Source organism: Diadema setosum, chromosome 7, assembly GCF_964275005.1.
Source record: "Diadema setosum chromosome 7, eeDiaSeto1, whole genome shotgun sequence".
Classification (NCBI taxonomy): domain Eukaryota; kingdom Metazoa; phylum Echinodermata; class Echinoidea; order Diadematoida; family Diadematidae; genus Diadema; species Diadema setosum.
The window spans coordinates 26,023,499-26,041,107 of NC_092691.1; the positions used below are offsets into that span (position 1 = coordinate 26,023,499).

At 36.8% G+C, this 17,609-nt stretch overlaps 1 protein-coding gene across 1 annotated transcript in view; it reads right to left on the reverse strand.

Moving 5' to 3' along the window:
• The window catches only part of LOC140231031 (E3 ubiquitin-protein ligase arih1-like), a 76,840-nt gene that overhangs the window by 31,319 nt on the left and 27,912 nt on the right, over positions 1-17,609 (reverse strand). The window contains exons 5-9 of the mRNA XM_072311184.1: positions 12,779-12,834; positions 8,060-8,233; positions 5,127-5,169; positions 4,384-4,533; positions 3,523-3,575 (exon numbers count right to left, since the gene is read on the reverse strand). Coding sequence (XP_072167285.1) covers positions 3,523-3,575; positions 4,384-4,533; positions 5,127-5,169; positions 8,060-8,233; positions 12,779-12,834 — 476 coding nt within the window. The remainder of the gene's footprint in view (positions 1-3,522; positions 3,576-4,383; positions 4,534-5,126; positions 5,170-8,059; positions 8,234-12,778; positions 12,835-17,609) is intronic.

Below are 17,609 nucleotides of genomic sequence, written 5' to 3' on the forward strand. Positions count from 1 at the left end.
ACCACATCGGCGCTTCCCACACACAGCGCGGCATTTTGCGATCATCGTTATAGTGTCAGACTTTCCGATTCCAGTCAGGGGAAAAGGAATTGGAATACTTCGAAAAATACTGATGTTTAAAATCCAATAAAATGAAAAAAGCCTGAAAACAACGCATGATTATGTTTTGATAGTACATAATTGGAAACACAGAACAGAGTTTTGCATCCGCTCACACAGAAGCTCTCTTGAGAAGATCAAGCATTCCCCGTCCCCTGCTAGAAAGTGGAAGCTTCCATAATCAGCCCAGAAAGTTTCTGGAGGTACAAACTTGCACTTGTACACATTGCGAGAAAGCAATCAATCAACGCTGAACATTGCGTAGTTCAGAATCTTTATCGTGCTGGTGACCAGCTGGATGCTTCGGCATGTGTCATAACGTTATGTTTAAAGCCTGTAGGCCTCATAGCAAAAAGAGGGAGATTGAAAAAATACGAATTCTGGTGGAAAATACGAATTTTGGAGCTGCTGAGTACTAATTTGTGCTTCCAAAGGTTGGCAGCTCTGTCGTATACGGAGCAGAATTTAACAGTTAGTCATTTCCAAATATAAAAGCAAACATCCGACATCTATTTTATCATCGTACGGAGCCGAATGTCACTGCTGTCCACTTGCGAAAGTGAAATGAGTCATCACTGACAATTATTTAATCATATCGTACGGGGCCGAATTTTGAACGTCAAGGCAGACATCAGACAGTTGTTTTTGTGTGTGTGTGTGTGTGTTTTGTTTTGTTTTGTTTTTGTTTTGTTTTTTACCATCAAACGCAGCCGAATGTTACTATTCATTTCGAAATGTAAAACACATGTAGCAAATATCCGACATTTATTTTAGCATAGTACGGAGCAGAATGTAACTGATATTCACTTCCAAACGTAAAAGCAATCATGTGACATTAATCATTTTGGCATCTTCCGGAGCCGAATGTTATCGCTATTTATTTGCGAAAGTACATAGCAATATAAATTACAAGCAAGCATCCGACATTTATTTAAACATCGTACGGAGTTGAATATTATTATCATTCATTTCCGAACGTCGAAGGGAGCTGATTGTTATTATTATATTTCGAACGTAAAACCGAATATCAGACATTTATTTTATCATCGTATATACGGAGTTATTTTGGTTAATCATTTCCGAACGTCACAACAAACATGCGTTATTTATTTTAGCATCTTCCGGAGCTGAATGTTATTGCTATTTACTCTTGAACATAAAAGCAATCATCAGACATTTATGTTATCATCGTATACGGAGTTGAATATAATTGTATTCATTTCCAAACCATCGAACGCAGCTGAATGTTACTGTCATTCATTTCGAAATTTAAAAGCAAACATCCGACAGTTATTTTAGCATCTTATGGAGCAGAATATTAATGCTATTCACTTCCGAACGTAAAAACAATAATCTGACATTTACTTTAGCATCTTCCGGAGCCGAATGCTATTGCTATTTACTTTCGAAAGTAAAAGCAATCATCCGTCATTTATTTTATTATCGTACGGACTTGAATATTATTGTTATTCATTTCCGAACGTTAAAGGGCTCTTATTTTGACATTTACCTTAGCATCTTCGGGAGCTGAATGTTATGGCTATCTACTTTCGAACGTAAAAACAAATAACAGACATAATATATTGTATATTTTATCATCGTACGGAGTTGAATACTATTGTTGTTCATTTCCGAACATCAAAGCACTCATTAAACATTAATTTTACCATCGGATGCAGCTGAATGTTACTGTTATTCATTTCGAAATTTAAAAGCAAACATCCAACAGTTATTTTAGCATCGTATGGAGCAGAATATTACTGATATTCTCTTCCGAACGTAAAATCAATCATCTGACATTATTTTATTATAGCATATTCCGGAGCCGAATGCTATTGCTATTTACTTTCGAAAGTAAAAGCAATCAACCGTCATTTATTTATTATCGTACGGACTTGAATATTATTGTTATTCATTTCCGAACGTCTAAGGGATCATTCGACATTTACTTTAGCATCTTTGGGAGCTGAATATTATTGATTTTTACTTCCGAACGTAAAAGCAAACATCAGACATACATTGTATATTTTATCATCGTATATACGGAGTTGAATATTATTGTAATTCATTTCCGAACATCAAAGCAATCATTGAACATTAATTTTACCATCGAACGCTGCTGAATGTTAATGTTATTCATTTCTAAATTTAAAAGCAAACATCCAACCGTTATTTTAGCATCGTATGGAGCAGAATATTACTGCTATTCACTTGCGAGCGTAAAAGCCATCATTTTGACATCTATTTTAGCATCTTCCGGAGCCGAATGTTATTGCTATTTACTTCCGAAAGTATAAAAAACAAACATCCGTCTTTTATTTTATCATCGTACGGAGTTGAATATTTTTGTTATTCATTTCCAAACGTCAAAGGGATCATTCGACATTTACTTAAGCATCTTCGGGAGCTGAATGTTATTGCTATTTACTTTCAAACGTAAGAGCAAACATCCGACATTTATCTTATCATCGTACGGAGTTGAATATTATTATTATTCACTTCCGAACGCCAAAGCAAACATTCGGTTATTCTAGTATCATATACGGAGTCAAATGTTACCGTGATTCATTTCCAAGATCTAAAGCAAACATGCGACATCTATTTTTGCATCTTATGGAGCCGATTGTTACCGCTGATCATTACCAAAAGTAAAGGCAAACATCCGACTTTTGTGTGGCCCGATTGGGCCACCAAAATTTCAGCAATGAAATTATGTTGGCGCAGGTCGTTAAAAGTCGTGAATAGCAGACGCGGTGTCGGATCCACGAGGCTAGATGATCGTAACCGATGTCGATATGTTCTAATAATTATTGATACTCGAGTGATGAACGCATGTGCACAACTTCCGCAGGTGTACTTCTTTAGAAAGAAACGAACAATCAAGGCAGTGGTCATCAGAGTGTGATCAAATCGATAATCGAAAATCGGAATTTGATGAAAATGGTGAAAGTTGGAACTCCATGAAATGTATTTTGATTGAGCGGTCAGAATAGAACTTGGTTAAATATAACGGGAATGTGCCCTTGAATACCCTCGTCCACCCTCGTCCACCCTCGTCCAACACACGTCTATCGAGACGCAAAGTCCCTAGGATGGATTTCCCGTGCGGGCGGATGGACTCGTCCACTGAACGCGTATACCCGCGGGTACCCGCGGGGATACGCGTGAGTGGCCTCGTCCAGATCTCGGAAAAGTGTGACGTTTCCCGCGGTCGGCACCGTACATGGTATTCATGGCTGCCTCGCATATTTGCATAATACCTGCAGTAAGTGCACATTTTGAAAAGTAATGCATATGGCATAATGTGTGATCTGAATACACACTGGCTAATGGCCCCATTCCTGACCTGTCTTGTAAACTTCTGTAACAAACAATACAACTTGAACAATTGTTTTCTCATTCTAGCATGGTAACATGACTTACCATGAAGACCCATGGGGCTCCCACGGACCTAAGCACACCCAGCAGAAGTCAGCCTGAAACAAGTGAGAAAAATGTTAATTATATAGGGATGTTCAACTCTGGACTTACTCACACTGTATCACATCATATAAACCATTATTCTACCACGTAGCAATAAAGGCATCCCGACACTCCGCATTTACAGAGCGTCGTACCTTGCACAGACCATATGCAGCACTCTACATATATTTCAGAATACAAAAGTAAGCCCCTAAAAGCAGAGAAAACAGAGAAAACAGAATGGAATCTATGGCGAGTAGAGACGCAGAATCCTTGTGAACAAAGGAATCAAGACGAAATCAAAACTGCAAACTAATAAATCACAAAATGACGTGGCATACACCGCAAGCTTTACCTAAGAATAGTTGTGCTATGACTTATGCTGCAAGTAATAAGGGAAATAATATATTGACAAGAGTGGTCATGCTTTTCCTTCAATATCCTGTTATTTTCTGTCTTCCTCAATCCAAACATTCATAGCATCCAACGATAATACTGACACTGCCAAAACCACAGCAGAAGCTACCATGACCTGATAATACCAATCATGGGAAAGGCAAACAAACTCACACTTAACTGTAGACAGTGCAAAGAAAGGGGAGTCCCTTAAAGACATATCATTGGACTAGCACAGTCAAAAAATGATAATATGCATGTCAGCGGCAGAAATATCATTCTGTCTGACAAGACACTGTTCCTGTTTTTCTTTTCTCGGTGATAATACTGAAGGTCAGCTATTGTCTGTGTGTAAGAACACTACGGACACCAGCCTGGTGGTCAAGCTCCTGCCAAGTGGCTGAAGAAGGGGTGGGACTACCCTACCTTACAGTTCTGGTTGCGGCAGACCATATGATTGCACCCGCCATCTTTCTCAATGGTCACGTGACACTTGGGACATTCCTTCGTGTTGGCAGCTATCCAGTTCGATGTTTCACTGTCGTCATCACATTTCTTGATCCACTTCTTGAGCCACTGTGTAGAAAATAAGAACCCATGCCGCTTAATATTAGACAACTAATCACTGATGAGATACGAAGACGGTGTTCTATGTATTGTTATAATCAAGGTCGTAGTCTGAAAGAGGGCTGGTTTGAAGTTTTGACGCATTTTGGTCATTATCAAACTTAATTATTCTGTGGTACATGTATGATGTGCCTGAGCTTAGGCCTCTTTTGACCCAATTTAATTCTACTGACTAACAATAAGTGGTCATTAAAGGCAGTTTTCAGCAGTTTTTTTTTTTCCCTGCACTTGTACAAACTGACACAGTTTATCAAAGTACAACTTGTAGGAGACAGTGTACTTCAAAGTAAGGTATCACACAAACACTACTGAAGTCAGCAAGCTAAATGTCACCTGCATCTTTGTGAATAAAGACATATAAAATGGTTGAATACCTGGGGATGGGGTAGTACACTCTGGAAGGATTGTGACAAAGTTAGTATTGCATCCATAACCCTTTACCAAAACAGAAAAGATAATACAAGAAACAAACACCCTTGCATTTCACAGACTTTATGCAACCAGCTCCCAAAGTCCAACGAAGAAAGATAAAAGAGACTCACCATGCATTTCACTGGATCATGCCAGTTCTCGCCACAGACAAAGCTGTTTGAGGAAAGAAAAATAAAATATAAACAAACGCACAAAAACTAATCTTTTTTTAGTCATTCATAAAAAATACACAAGAAGTTCATAGAAATGATGTGTTTGTAAGCCATGAGCGTGAAAGAATCAATTTGTAATGTCACAGAGCAACTGAAACTTCCACGATTTCCTAGATGACACTCTGGGTACATATGTTGTTTGAGGTTTGTTAGCAGGAAGATTCACTTTTGAGTGGAGAGCTGAGATCTGTGAGACAAATATCTTCATACAATGTAGATTGCTCTTGAGGAAATACATCAATTTGGTTTTCAAAGCACTACAGCCTGAACTCCATGTTTCAACTTGATGTAGCTCTACCACTCCATGTTCAAGTCCACTTTGATATAACAACTGAAAGTAAAAACAAAATGAAAAAAAAAAATCACTATCAAAAACATATAAGCCAATATACACTTAGTCTTGGAATGTCAAAGTTCCCAATGACCATATTGTGTAAGATATAAGAAATGCAAAGTATAAAAGTGATGATGACTTTGTGAAATGACACTCAAACTGTTTTTTACATGAAAATATGATGAATCTTATCTTTCATAAAAAATCTAGCAATTCTGCTCCTCCTTTAAAAGTCATCGGTGCTAAGTTACTTTTCAATGCTAAAAAAAAGATGCTGCAAATGAGGTATTTTACTCCCTTTTATTTAATTACAAAACAGGAAATTCTGTGAAAATCACTGTGCCAATCAAAGGGCAATTTGTGAGGCCAGGAAATCATTATCTCGTAAAATATGCATGTGACTGTGACCAACATCATTGTTCTCAAAACATGCTGGACTTTAGAATAACACCCCTTTCTCATATGTATAATATCTAATTTCAGTGAAACTTGTTACTCTTGTTTCTGCAACTCTCCCCTATTTTAATCAATAAGAGCTCTAGTGACACATTTTGTTTCAAGTACAACAATTAGCACTCTCTCGACAAAAGTCCATCGCTGGAAATTTGAGGGCAAACACTGTGATGGATTCACAACTTGGCACAATGCCACAGCAAAGCAAAGAACAGGCGACACTGCAGAGTGTGGGAAACCACATCAATACTGACACGAACTTTGTGGCAAAACTGAACTCTGTGGCAAGACGACAAACCCAGAGATAGTAGGATTTCATTGAGTTTTAGATCACAAGGTATAGACCGATTCTGTGACGCGCTATGTGTATTTTTGGCATGGGCAGCGCCATTACTGCGGTGTCCCAGCTGACCCCCCCTCCCACTCCCCCACCCCTCTCCCTACATTAGCACGCGCGCAGGATGAAAAACTAATGCATGGTTGTTTTAGCCAATAGGCGTCTCGTACTGAGTGCGCGAATGCTTACTTAGTGCGCGAACCTTTGTTACAAGTGCGCGATAAACATGTTGCCCGTGGGGTGGGAGAGAGGAGGGGGGGTCGGCTGGGACACCGCAAAATGAGCTCATGGCTGCGCCCAGTGCTTCAAATTGTCTGCTGCCCTCAACGAACCTGAATCGGTCTATACTTTCGAAACAAAACTATAGTACAGTTCCACTTAGAGAACACAGCATTGCATTCAATGCCAGTGTATCTGGTTGAAAACATAGTGCACTACTCCCTACTTCCAAAAGTCCAGCAAAGTATACTGTAACACAGGTGAGTATTATAAGACTACAGGCCGAGTGATCACAAGTGCTGTGATGTCCATAATGCATCGTCCTGTTTACCCTTTTGCAAAAATGAATCTCTGAATTACATTTGTTTTCTGTTCTTGAAGAGAATACAGTAAAACAAGGAATGTTCGTGCGCATTTTAATATCACAAATTTCATGAGAGCCAAAATTCACGATATCAAAATGCATGTGAAAGTTCTTGTCTACACTATACGCATTGAATGTTAGAGGCAACTCATGAAAATTTCATGCCACAAAAAAGGCCATCCGCTCCAAATGCAAAAATTTCATGCCGCGAATATATTGTGTTTCACAGTACATCCTACCTCACACTGATAGGGCATGTGGTAGATTGTACAATAAACCACTAAATTTGGCAGTGCATCCAACAGGCCATTTTGTGGTGCAGCCATCAGAGTGATCACACAACATCCATACAAGGCTGCCATTCATTGACTCTTACAGCAAGGAGCTTGAAACTCCTTGCTTCTAGCTTGCTACACAGGGTCTGCACCAAGCTGTAGATCCATCAAATTGAGGGAAAGAGGGAGACTTTTACGACTGTTTAGAGATCAGTGGTCTCCGTAAGAAAGAAACGACAACCAGAAATGTGTGGTAATTTCTCAAGATCCGGGTATGCAGATATTTCCTGGAAAAACATTTTCTTGAAAAAAAAAAAAGAAAAAAGAAAAAAACTAAAAAGCAGTGAGAGAATCCAGGAATTACAGTGGCAATATACAACTCAAAAGGATGAAAACAAAAAACTTAAAAGGAAGAACCCTTTCTGACATCACAAATCCTAAATGGCACTTGGAGAAAATTGTTATGCTTTCAGTACATTGGATACCATTACAATATCACACAAATTTTCTTTTTTTCACTACAATAAAACTGAATAGCTTCCTATTTCATAGTATTTCATCTTTAAAAATGAAACAAAATATCATGATATACATTTACAGGATAAAAACTTCAAATAAAATAAGATAAAAACATCAAATCTCTGCAAACACAGTCTTGTAAGCACAATTTCTGTTTTCTTTAATCACCTTCTAATACACTTACCCAGTAAATAATAAACCAAAAATGGCAGAAATCTAAAGAAGACAATTTGTAGTAAAGATGGTATTACAGGTGCCAAGAATGGTTGATGATGTACTGTATTTTGTAAATCGATGAATTCCAAACCTACAGTTTGAAATGGTACTTACCAGCATGTATTTGAACAGATGCAGGTAACGGGACGAGGTTCTACATGGTTAGCCTTGAATGCGTTGGGGCAATCCGGGGCGGGGCACCACCGCATGAGTCGATTGCATTCCACAAAGCTGTTGGTGATCAGATGCTGGTATTTCAGCTTCACTTTGGCCTCTTTCACCAGCTTCCTGCAATGTGCGGCAGCAACAGGAGGGACGCAGAGATATCGGAAAGGATGAGTTTTGGAGGTATTTCCTTGAAAACATACTGTAAAATTCAAGGCGACGCTCTTCTGGCATGGCTTCCTGTGAGCCTCCGTACTATCTGCCTGCCCTGATTTGACAGAATGCTACTGTCCCCTTTATTCATCTTGCTGTGCCATGTTGCGTGGCAGGTGCATTATTTCATCTGAATCATACAAACTAAATTTTCTATATTTAAATCCTGATCATACTCATATCAAATAAGCTTTCCACAATTAGCCATGAACACAGACATGGTGTATTACCTTATGCTTAAATATATTTTAAAAAAAGAGATCTTTAAAATATGGATTCACAAAACATTCTTTTTTTTATCTAGAGTATCATTTTTTTGTAAGTTTAAGGACATCAGAAAATTCACAAAAAATTTGCTGAGCAAAAAAGCTACTGTCATAAAAAAAAAGAAGTTTGAAAACTCATAGCCTGAATTGTGTGGACCGTAGTCTGTACCAGTATATCATTTCAACAGAACTAGCACACGACACAAACTGCCCTCCCCCCCCCCCCCAGAAAAGAAGTCATCACAACATCATCAAAGGAATCTAATAAGTTCACCTCGATTTTGATGAACCATATAATTTTGCCTGTTGTTCAGTTGCTAATTAAATGTATAATGCCAAAATGTCATGACAACATTAACTTTTCACAAATTCACTTATACACAACTATCCACATACAGTGTAACAACTTCTTGTGTTTTTAACATTTAATAGCATCTTTATTACCTTGGAGAAATATTTCATAATATCTTATAACTTTCATCAATGTTACTTTCAAATCAAGCAATCCTGGTTTTAAGTAGCAATCTATGCAAGTTTGCCACCAGTGTACAGGGATTGTTTTGTTTTTTCCCATTCTTTCCTAATTTAGTTCAATATCCGTACAGCAAGACATTGTTATGTTAGTATCCTAAATTTTGGCACAAACACAAGTTCTGTAAAAGCAACATAAGTTCAGAAAATATACTTAGTTCAATATCCATACAGCAGGACATTATTAACTTATATCCAAATTTTGGCACAAACACAAATTGCTGTAAAAACATGGAGTTAATAACCCTTCAGAAAATACATTACCCAGCAAGTATGTTAATACCTAAAAGAATGTAAATGACAATGTGTTTTAAGGTAATGATGCTGATATGTTGGCAGGGGACTGACAATGTTGAGATGTTGAGATGTTGAGACAGTGCAATAATAGAATACTGTACTTGCAGATGTTGGTTGAACAATTTGCATATTTGCCCAGGAGGCAGATTAAAGGGCTGTACAGTATTGGTTGAGGTGAAGGACTCAGGTTTATAACTTTTTTTGGTGAGATAATGAGAAAACTCTTATGAAATATGAAAGAGCATGTAATTTCGAAAAGGATTCAACGTTTATTTGATGAAAATTGGAATCAAAATGGTTGAGATATAAAAAAAAAAAAAGTGATCCTAATAAAATTAACAGGTCAGGCCACGACTTTTATGAGGATCTCTTTGTTTCAACTTGTTTTTAGATATCTCAGTCATTTTAAAACCGATTTTCATCAAATAAACTTTTGAATCCCCTAGAATTGTATGCTCTTTAACAGTTCATAGAGTGGTTTCTAAATATCTCACAAATGTACAAGCTGAATCCTCACCTCAACAAGTACTGTACAGTCCCTTTAAGTGTGTTGAAACTAGAAGAAATTGAATTTATTGGCATCACTTGAGTTCAAGTTGGAATTTGGGGGTTTTGTACCGGCTGATGGACTAGAGGCTACTTCTGAGCGATGAAAGTGGTGTGATACACAAATGTATTGAGATTCTTGTTGACTTGCCTTTCACAAATTCTATGATAAAGTTCAACATTAAGTTTACTTTGGAGCGCTTATACAATGTGGGTAATCTACCTAATTTAGCCTTAATAGCAAGCTCTTGTAAACAGATAAAACTACATGTAAAGTACATAAGTCCAACTCAGTTCAATGTCATTGCCTTGCTACTCCATGTACTGCCAGTGAATCTATTAAAAGAACACCTTCACACTTGTCATTTTTACTGCTTTTTTACTGCTTTTACTGCTTCTACATGTACTACAAAACTAGGTCTGTTCTTGGCAAACGGAACCTTCTATGACATCTCTAATCATCTCTATCAACTGGGAAACCATAAATGGTACTGCTTTTATTGGTAATTTACTAGCCAACTACCACTCCACTTGATCATTTTAATACCACATTATTAGATGTACATTGTGTATATAACCAGTTGTCCTTAATGACCACCTGTCCACTGAATGCTTTTTGTTTCCATTAAGAGAATGTCTATCAACCTGTCCATTTACAGACTGCCAGTCCATGAACACCATGCATGACTATTAAGTTGAGGCCTGCATCAAAGCTTGAAAATTATTTCATTGCTCTGAGTACCAATTGAATGGTACAATTAATTACTGACCCAAATTATTTACAACCTGAACAACTATAGAGAAAAAACAAACAAGCAAACAAACAAACAAACAAACTAAACTCATAACAGAGACAAAAGAACATGATGCAACTCTCTCTGATGAATGTATTACAGAGGACAATGACTATATTTGCAACAACACAGATGGAGCAACGTGTCTTTCTCCCTATCAATGGTGTAGGCTATGTGCGACCTCTGAGTCATGTCCTGTACAAACAAATACTCTGTGGGAACAAAAAGACTGTACATTGCACCACTTTTATTGGTCACCCTAAAACTGCAAAGTAGCAGCATGTCCCATGCCAGTCCTTGCTTGCTCTAAAATCATTTTGAGAGGCATTAGCCCTATTCTAACTGGGCTATTTGAGACCAAGTTTTTACTGGGGGGGTCAATTTGACCCCCCCTTCAGATCTCGGCCGCCGATCGCGCGATCGCCGCAAAATTTTACCTGAACATAGAGCCGGATGTCAACTACAAGATTACATGGTCATACAACAGAAAAATGTTGATTTCATATTTTTTAATAAATAATTATGCAAATTAATGCATGAAATCATATTTTCACCTGTAACTCCATCAAAAAGACTGAAGGATTATTAAATTTTTGTGTCAGAGTTTCTCAAGACACATCAAACAATTTTCTTGTAAAAAAATAGCGCAATCAAAATCATTTTCTTTTGTTTTTTATTGTTTTGTTAATTTATTATGTAATTTAATGTTTTTTCGATCTTTTGTTTTCTATTGTTTTTTTGCCAAAATTTGTTGGAGACACTTTTTCAAGCTTATCTACAATAGAATTGATTTATTTCAATGGTTAAAAGTTGAAATAATCTAATTTATATCAATTAAACAAAAAAACACAGTTTGCATTGGATTTGCACACGAAATCATGATTTCGAGCGGTTTTCGGGTTGACATGCATATGCAAAACATTGCATAACTTCAGAACGGTGTACCCGGACGTCGCAAATTTGGTCTCAAAATATGCGGGAGACTTAAATGAAAAAAGTCATGAAACGACGCGGCAAAATCTTTGCGCGTCGCGGAATGGTGGCGCGAAACGTTGGGGGGGGGGTCAATTTGTCACCCCCCCCCCCCCCCCCCCCCCCAGTTAGAATAGGGTTAAATAGAGCAGGTTCATTGAAGAGACAAATAGTCACTAATGTGGCAAAGAAGTCATGTTGTTCATTTCATGGCAATAAACACTTGAATCAATCACTTGTTTCCATTTTGAGTTGACAAAAGTTGAAAAGATGATACTCTTATTGCTATAGAAATTCAATCAAACTTAGTCAAAATGTCTAATTCTTTCAATGCAAAAACTTTATTAAATAGAGTATCAAAGTAAGATTGAATTCATGTAATTCAGGCATTAAACAAACAAACAAACAAACAAACAAACAAACAAATGAATGATGCAGATTTGTTATTGAACAACCAGAGGTAAATTCACAGCACTGAATGGAGTTGTGTACATGTATGCCCTGAAATATTTGATATGTGCATGCTTCATCCAGTATACGGCTCTTACCTGATACTCATATTTACATCACAAAGTTGTTATGAAAACATCTACATGTTCATCTCTCAAACTAGCAAAACATATCCTTCATTGAATCTGCGCTTGAAAAGTGTATACTCAATGCATACAGTTACCTCCTGTAAATGACACCACTGCACAACTGTGTCTACAAAAGCTATGCCTGTTTATTTCCATGTGGAACGCAAACAAGTCAAGCAGTCAAATACAAGTGACGGAAAACAACTTCTATTTCAGTAACAATTCACTAAGTTTGAGTAGTGTCTCCTCACTTCATTTGCGTACTAAAGTGAAAGAAAGATACAATTTCTTCTTTCAAAACAAAATAAATCCTCTTCCCCTTTCTCCTCCAGTGGGGGGGGGGGGGGGAGAGAAAGACAGAAAGAAAGAGACAAATCAAAACAAAAATGGGGGAAAAAAACACCAACAAACAACACAAGAAGGGGTGATTCACAGCAATGAAACTCCAGGCCAGTCTTAAGAAATACTTACATCACAGTGATGTCATCAACCAGGATATCACACCCATGGGCTGCACATGTGATGGTCTGAAGGGAGAAAGAGGAAACATTTTGTGGTTAGATGCTAATGCCATTGAGTCTGCGACCGTCCGTTGTCTGTTTGTGTGCCTGTGTTTGGTTTTGTGTCAGAGCTTGTGCCTGAAAGAGCAAAAAAGGTGACCTGTTACTTCCACACATTGCACAACTTCTAGAGCAGATAATACCAAAAATGTAGGATCCACCCATATTGAATTAGAGGGTAATTTACCATGAATATACATGTGAAGGTATGGTGAATGCAGAAGTACTAGTAGTACACATTTGTAGATGAAGTCTGTGGAAACTGGGACAGTCCATTGAAAAGTTATGAATGTTCGAATTTCCGGATAAAATAAATCCTTGCGCTGTCATTGCTCGTGAGAAGATTAAAACTTAAGGATGCCGTGTCATTATCATCAATATTAATAATTATTATTATCACCTGTTTTTTTTAGTGAAAAGCATATATACATGTATTCTTTCAGCTCGTTACTGATATAATGTTCAGGGTATCCAACTCCCTTTGCCTTCTTAAAGAGGTAAAAGTGGAGTGTTCTTTCATTATGCAAGAAAAATGAAAATATGTTAAATTCTCTTTATATTTGCTCTAGTAGAATTGTTGCCCTACTGTGACATCATAAATTATTGCAGTCTTCTTCTCTAGCGATGACCGCACCAAATAATTCAAGATTTCATAACTTTTGAAGGGATTGTCCACCAACTTTACTATTAAATGTGTATACTAATATTTCTGCACTCACTAAATCCACATCTGTTTCAATGGGATAAGTTCCCCTTTAATTCCATGAAGAAGTCGCGATAGAATGAGTGTTGTTTGTTCACTGGTGGTAAAGAATATGATTAAAGGGATCGTATAGTTTTGGTTGAGACCTAATTTCAGGTTTCTAACATTTTTTGGCGAGATAATGAGAAACCTCTTATGAAATATGAAAGAGCATGTAATTCTATGAGGAATTCAACATTTATCTGATGAAAATTGGTTTGGAAATGGCTGAGATATCCAAAAAAGAGCGATTCTAATAAAGTGTGGGACCCACACTTTACTGCCATCGCTTTGTTTTACTTTGTTTTTGGATGTTTCAGTAATTCCAAACCCGATTTTCATCAAATAAACTTTGAATTGCTCTTAAAATGGTATGTTCTGTACTACATCATAAGTGTTTTCTTGGTATCTCGCAAAAAGTGAAAAGCTCAATTCTCATCTCCACCAATACTGTACCATCCCTTTAATGAGAGGTGACTAACAGGAATTGTCAAAATCCTCCCTGCCAAATATGGACAATACACTGGCTTGGTTTTGAGGATAAAATGCATTTTTTGTTTAATCATGACTTTATTCAAGTTCAAGAAAGTGTTAGAATGACATGTATACAAAAGAACCAGGTCTAACCGTTTCATTCAAAACGAATGGCAGGTTTAGACACGTACATGGGGTACAAAAAAACACACCAAAACAACAATATTAGAGTTTACATTACAGCAACCCAAAATATGCCTATCATATCACATATATAAAATATCAAATATTACCGGTTATCACTCAATCAAATATCAATACATATGTTGTATACTATTTCTGCGTTACAATTAACAACAGCTGGTGTAATTATCTTCCACAATATTACTACAATAATACACATTTGCCACTTACATGTAATACTTAAATAAATGAATTAAAAAAAACTTCACGGGTGTTTTTCTTTTTTCTCCCAATATGTACAGTACTTGCCTGGCATATTATTTTGAGAAGTGATGCAAGTGCAGAGACATTCTCCTTGTTCATATTGAATTTCATATATATAGAAAGGGACATCAAATCTCTAGAATGGTAGATCATGTGTTTACCTTTGGCTGCAGCTACATTTTATGATCATACTTTTAATGTACAAGTTATGTTAGGTGATGATGCAATTACTGGTGCCTTTTACAACTCTCACAATGGCTTGTGCATAATTACCTTCTTCTTCTTCTTTAAATATTGATTTTGCTCAATAAATCAGCAACTACAACCCCTTCTTCATATAATATTTAAATTATTGTCAGCTTTATATATGAATTCATTATAAAACAGGAAATGTTGTATTTTTCTTCATGCAGGATACTTATGAGGCAATGACTTCATCAGTTCACCTCATTTGACTTTCTTAGATGTGGGTGAGACTACAATCTGGGAGTTTTCTGGAATCATGTGAAACTTTGAAGTCTCACCTCTGTCATGTCCAATCTCAATGATTGTTCCACTTTTCTGTTTGTTAGATTTCACTCTGTCTGAAACTGACCCCTACATGGAGTGGAGCTGCACTCTAGATAATCTGAAGCGATATCCACGAGTTGCGACTCTTCACTTCAATGCACAGGATTGTGGGCTTAACTCAAAATGCCTTTTCTTGCTTATAAATGCCCCATGAATTAAACGGATGAGAATCTACTCTTTTGTTGTCCTACCCACTTGCTCCTTGCTCATGTACACATTACTGTGCTTGTGCAGAGGACTCGTTCTGCCCTTCTTGAGCTTGCTGCACAAATTTCCTCATTGTGAGTGGAGCACGGCAAACGACCGGTGGCAATGAGTGGCTCGTATGTGCCTTGAAATGCAACTTTATGCGGGTGAACAGAAAGTGTTGCCGTGTCACGCAAGCAAACCTGTGAGGTATATTCATGCTACTGAATTCACACTTCAAACCTCATAAAGTGGCCTACTTGCCTCTTATGAAATCATGAGACCCCTTGCCAAGTTTTGTACAGGATATGTTTTGAGGTCCATATACCATGTACAAAAACAAAAACAAAACGAAACTGAGCACAACTCCAAAATACGCTACATTTCAGTCATTGTGTATAGCATTGCAGTGAAGGCACCTACAGTGTATAACATGTTTACCAGCACTCTGCAAGAGTACACAACTGCAACTGGTACACTAAGAACTTACTGCTATACGTACATGTACTAGTGTATATCATTTAAAGTATGCTTTTACACATTGAACATACAGCAAAGGTTTTATCTGGGTCATAAGTTGGAAATATGCAATATTTTCCTTTCAGACAATAGATCCCCTTATCTTTTGAAACTTTTTATTTTCTTCTTTGAAGGGAAAACTACAAGGAATAATTCCTAAATTAGGGATGTGAAGGTCACTTTAAACTGAAAATCTAAATACGTACAGTGTATATGGCCTTTTTTACGATCAGTGGTGTAACTTTTGTACTCAGAGGGTCAAAATTTCAAACAAAATATTTTTTCATTATTCTGTTTGATTCCTGTTGGAAAGTATTCAAATTTTTGAAAAAATAACATTTCAGACCTTAAAGCTGAAGAGTTATTGGTGTAATTTAAGGAAAACCCTGGCACCTGGAGTAAATTTAAGCAAAATTTTGTTTTCATGAATTGCACCATAATGACAAAACTCTGTAGTCAAACTTCACCATGCAAAGTTTATATGGTTAACAACAATATATAGTTTGTGAATCAAAACTATTTGGGGGTTGAATATAAAGTGAATTAAAAAAAAATACATGAGATTTATAAATTTTTGGTAAAAATACCAATTGACATGCAATTTTTAAGATTTTAACTATTTAATGGAGGGCAAACCAGGTCAAACTCTATACTCTAACAAGTCTTTAAGAAGGGCTACCTTCCTATGTAGGTTAAATGAAATTCCAATCATTTCTTTAAATCTTGGATTTTTCACACATGGATGTTTCGGAGGGGACAGTTAACATAATAGAATGTTTCGGAGGTGACATTAATATTAACACTCAGTTTTTTTGAGAATAAGTGACAATAACACAAAGCTTCTTCTTTTTATCAATGTTTTTAATAATTATAATTCGAGAACAAGAAATTAACTCCTGTTTCAAGCAGATAAACCACACAGAACAAGTGATTTTGTACACTTCATTAATTAGCATGGGCACCGGTAGTTTGCCTTCCATTTGGACGAAGGTTGTAAGCTAAATATTGTAATCTGAAGAAACGTGGCATTCCATTTTCTACCTTAAATTGAGATGAGGGTGTGAGATCATTTTAGTAATGTTTCTTTGCTCTCAGAACATTTTATTCCACAACACCAGGGAAGAATCACTTCGTTTCGGAGGTGGCATTCAATGTTAACATTGTGTTGAAATATTCATTTACAGTAAGAATAAGACGGACATATTTAAAGCTAGATATTGTAATCTGAAGAAACATGGCATTCCATTTTCTACCTTAAATTGAAATGAGTGTGTAAGACCATTTTAGTAATGTTTCTTTGCTCTCAGAACATTTTTTTCCACAACACCAGGGAAGAATAACTTTGTTTTGGAGGTGACATTCAATGTTAACATTGTGTTCAAGTATTCATATAGTATGTCCCCCCCCCCAAAAAAAAAAAAAAAAAATACAATTAGACTTTTGCATTGATAGCACCCAATATGATTAAATCAGCTAAAATCTACTTTGGGGTCTTAAATTATAACATCTTAGCTCTATTTTGCAGAAAGCCCTAGTCAATTTGGTTAAGTGGTCTCAAAGAAATGTGTATTGTTATAAAGGATGTCAGGAGTCTGATTCTTCCAAGTTTAGCACTTGGATGCTCTTGGAACTGCATATTAATATGTAAACACAATATACAGAACTTGGAGGGAAGGGATTCCTGACATGCTCTACAAAAATCCTCATTTGTCTTTGACCTCTGAAGCAAATTGAATGGGGTTTTCTGTAAGGTGTGGGCAATGAGTTATAGTTTCAATCCCTCAAATTGTATTTTAGATTGATT